The sequence below is a fragment of the Squalius cephalus genome, assembly GCF_949319135.1.
Source record: "Squalius cephalus genome assembly, chromosome: 21".
In the NCBI taxonomy this organism is placed as follows: Eukaryota; Metazoa; Chordata; class Actinopteri; order Cypriniformes; family Leuciscidae; genus Squalius; species Squalius cephalus.
Genome location: NC_137142.1, coordinates 2,688,722 through 2,693,086, shown reverse-complemented (window position 1 = coordinate 2,693,086; position 4,365 = coordinate 2,688,722). Strand labels below are relative to the sequence as shown.

General features: G+C 37.7%; 1 protein-coding gene across 1 annotated transcript; it reads left to right on the top strand.

Annotated features, from left to right (window-relative positions):
* The first annotated feature begins 1,673 nt into the window (after window positions 1-1,673).
* Window positions 1,674-3,497, top strand: LOC307149405 (ladderlectin-like). The gene is made up of 5 exons (XM_079855705.1): window positions 1,674-1,708; window positions 1,901-1,983; window positions 2,742-2,864; window positions 3,037-3,148; window positions 3,317-3,497. The coding sequence occupies exons 1-5, from the start codon at window positions 1,693-1,695 to the stop codon at window positions 3,382-3,384; spliced, it is 402 nt and encodes a 133-aa protein (XP_079711831.1). The 5' UTR covers window positions 1,674-1,692; the 3' UTR covers window positions 3,385-3,497.
* Window positions 3,498-4,365: the final 868 nt, after the last annotated feature.

Genomic DNA, 4,365 nt, shown 5'->3' with positions numbered 1-4,365 from the left:
ACAGTTCAACGGATTTTTATTTATTTTATTAATTTTATTTAACATTAGCCAGTTGGCGAAGAGTTATTTTTGGACATTGTTTTGAACATTGTTCTTCAGTTCAGTTACTGAAAAGCAAAGAAAGGTAGGCCGTTTATTTACTTATTTTTGCGGTTTGATCCCGTAGCATTATTCTCCCTTCATGTTTATGCTTCTGTGTAATGGACAGTTTGTTTCAGGCCTATAATAAAAGTTTACCTCTTAGTAGCGTGTGACGTGTTTGTGTTTGCGTGTGTAGCAGAGACAGCGCACATCAGAGAGTGCGCGTCAGAGAGAGAGAGAGCGCAAAGAGCGCGCGCGTCAGAGAGAGCTTAAAAGTGATTGATGTTGGTCTCGGGTCGGGTCGGGTTCGGGCTGAAAAAATTGCAGGCGTTGTCGGGCTGGGCACACACATATATATATATATAATGCACATTTGAAAAACTTTTTTATATATAAAAATAAAATGTATATTTATTTGCAACAGTTGTGTTAACAGCAATAAGACATTTCTGTCTTAAAGGGGTGGTATAATGCCCTTTTCACAAGATGTAAAATATGTCTGTCCCTTTAAATGCAAATGAGCTGCTGCTCCTGGCAAAGGGGGCGGAGCTTCAAAGTGTCCTTTTACCTCACACAGGCCCTGATCACACCTAGCGTGATTGGCAGGTTCGAAAACATAAAAGGCTACCATAGGAAACCAATTGTAAAAAGGCGCCTCTCACTGCAAACGCGTCAGGTGTGATCGGGGCCACAGACATGCACTGAAAATTTAAAAAACTTTTAGCCTTTTATGTTCAAACCGGTGTCAGACAATGATGGAGAGTCTCAAGAAGAAGTAACAACATGTAGAATGCAACAGGACATTTCTGAATGGTTAGTTGATGAATTTATGTAGCTTATGTGTAGTTATCTTCTAGTCATTAGCATATTCTGTCATGATAATCTATAAATCGCATGTACATTTTAGGGTTTGTGATGTCACTAACCCTGGAGGAATCCTTAAAAAGCAATTTCTTTAAAAGAAAATATCTCCCTTTGCTTTTTTACTTTGAGCGTTGTAACTTTGCAGATGTTGTTTATGCTCAAACAGCAACATTACACACTAACTAAAGTTAAAAAATTGAAATCATAATCAACCACCCCTTTAAGAACAGCTGATGGACACCGTGCTGCGTTGTCATGGGAACATCCCAGGTGAAGATAATGAGAAAGTTACGGTTTCTAAACCGTGAATTTTTAGGGCCATGATATTCAAATGACGATTGTTTTCTGCCGCCACATTTATCAACGTCCGATCATTCGTACGATGGGATTGGCTGTATTGGAATGTTTCATGAATCACACCTGAACCCTGTCTAAGATGATTTCTGCGCTCGGATCTACGTTAGATTGATAAACGAGGCCCAATTAGTAGGCAATAAAAACAGGGCTCTTTCTGGAACTTAACAAACACTTCCTCTGAGATTCTGAAGACAACAGTCTGAAAAGCAAGGTGAGTTTTTGGAACAGAAACCTACTGAATAACATTTGCTTTGTCTTTAAAATACACTGAGATTCCACAGTGTGCAGCTTTGAGTGCAGACATAACTTTACCTGCTTATTCATTTTTAGGTTAATTTCTGGTTCATTATGGCAATGCTGAGAAGTCTTCTGCTGCTTTTTGTGATCTCCATGGGGAATGCAGATGGTAACAAAACATTTAATTGTAAAAACCCTTGCTAGTTTAAATCCGTTTTGGGAACGAATAAGATTCAATTTACTGATATTAGTATGATTAATGAAGGATTTTCAGTGTCAAAGGACACATATTTGTTAGCAATGTTTTTTTGCTATAAATATTACCAAATCCTAAACGTTAGGTACTACACTTTTGGTTTAGGAAGCTGTCCACGTGGATGGAAAGATTTTGGTCTCCGGTGCTACAAGTACTTCTTTCAATCGGTTCAATGGACCACAGCAGAGGTAATGTGTCAGCCTGATCTCATGAACATGCGTTTCTATTGCACGCATTGTGTATCGTGCAATTTATACGCGAAAAAGATATTTTACGTGCATATGATTTGATACGCACGTTATTGCGTGTAATACACACGCACCCCATACGACTAATCCTACCCATGCGTATGCACGTACCCTACACCACTACTAAACCTACCCATGCGTATGCACGTACCCTACTACACCACTACTAAACCTACCCATGCGTATCTTATGCACGTAAACTCATTTTGGCGTATAAATTGCACGATAAACCCAATGTGTCGTAGGCTATAGAGACGCATTTAGTGTGACCGGGTTGATTATACAACAAAGTTTTTTTTGTTTTATTAGATGTCTTTAACTACATCTAAATAGTTTGGTACAATGTATTTGTGTTAATATAAAACACTTTTGCTGCTATTGAGGTGGGATTTGGGTAAGGTTAGGGACAGGTTTGATGGTATGGTTAGGTTTAAGGGTGGGTTAACACCGGGTCAACAGTTATCCTGGATCTAATTACAGCTGTATTAATTGCTTGCATTTAAAAATAAATTAGTAGTACAATGTAAAAATATTTGATTCTGTAAGCTTATTTTTAATTTAAATATTAGTACAGATTAAATACTCTTAATATAAGTGGGAATGTTTCTTTGTTTGCAAGTGACTAAAATGTTGTTTAAAGTCATTTATGCTTTCTGCTAAAAAGTTTAGATTTTGTAATGACAAATCTGTCTCTTCAGAGAAACTGTCAATCTTTTGGTGCGAATCTCGCATCTGTGCATGATCAAGCAGAGAATGATTTCCTGCTGAGTCTGTTGCCGTCTTCCACAAGAACTTGGGTTGGTGCTCATGATGGTGAACAAGTAAGTTAAATTGTGTGCCCTATAGAAACCTATTTGTTTGTCTAAACTGAAATTTCTGCTTTAATCAAAGGCAAAGTTTCTAATGAAGATGTTTGACTTCAAAGCTGAACTTAATTGGCTTAAGTCTGACTGCAGTAGTGCACTTTTTGTATTCATTCTCTTCACTTATTAGGACGGAGAGTGGTTTTGGAGTGATGGAACTGTGTATGACTATACCAACTGGTGCTCTGGAGAACCTAACAATGCTGGTGTTCCTGAGAACTGTTTGGAGATCAACTGGACCTGTGAGTGCGCTTTTTTTTTTTTTTTAAACTAATTTGCAATCCTATAATTTCATATCATACGGTAACATTAAATTACCCATTTGGATTTCACCAATTGCCTTAAATTGAACACCACTGATTACCGCTATAATGATCAAGAGTAACTGATTTCATTATTCCACCCTACAGCTAACCGTTGCTGGAACGATGCACCCTGTTCAACCTCAATGAACTATATTTGTGTTTCGGACACGTGAGATCATAATTGGTCATCCTGCTCCACATTTACTTTGTACTACACTCACTCTTTCTGATCTTATCACAAATGTTGTTCTGAAATTCAATCTCTTAATATTTTCTCTGAAACACTCCTCAAATTAATAAAAACATTGAATTAAAGCATGTGCATTGTGGGCAATCAAATCTATATTGCATGGCAAGGTTTGAGGATATGGTTGGTAGACTGGCATTTAATGATATCAGGGAAGTGGTTTAAGCGCACACGGCAGCTTCATTGACACACTAGAAGACATTTGTTTCCTTCATTGGTTTGTAAGCAAATTTGGATTTCATCCAGAGCTCTTTGTTTTTGGTCTTATAAAATATTCATTATGATGCTGGACTTCACCATGATCTTTACATGGTATTCTGGCTCAAGTCCAAAACCCATGGTAATACCATGTTACTCTTTGTTGAATGTCACATGTATAGTGTAGGACAGGGCTTTTTAGATGTTGTACCAATTATTTCCCTTATGACGAGATGAAGCTCAATCTCTGTGATGTCACACTGACACACGCATTCTGAATCTTCAGCTACAGTCATGGTTTCAATTTCAAGTGTCATTATTTGCAGCTAAAGTCCATAACTACGCCACTTTATGTATGATGTGTCATTCTAACCTTTAAAACTTTGCATTTGCATAAACTGTTTAAACTAATGTTTTTAGAAGTGAAACTACAACCACACCTTTTAATAAATAGCCTATATCAGATCAAAATGGTACATTTGTGTTTTAGTCCAGGAGATGTGGAACTGATGTTCACTGTCATAAATGAATCTTTGTACACTCTCATGAATAGGCCAAAAATTGGTTGACGTGATTGAGGAAATGGGAACCCCTTCACAGAAGACAACAACAACCTTCTGAAGCTGGACTCAAGAGAATTAGCAGACCAAGCTGTTGTGGATGCTGTTCGGGTTGCAGAGAGGATGGGCCAAGAGCAGTACAAACTCTG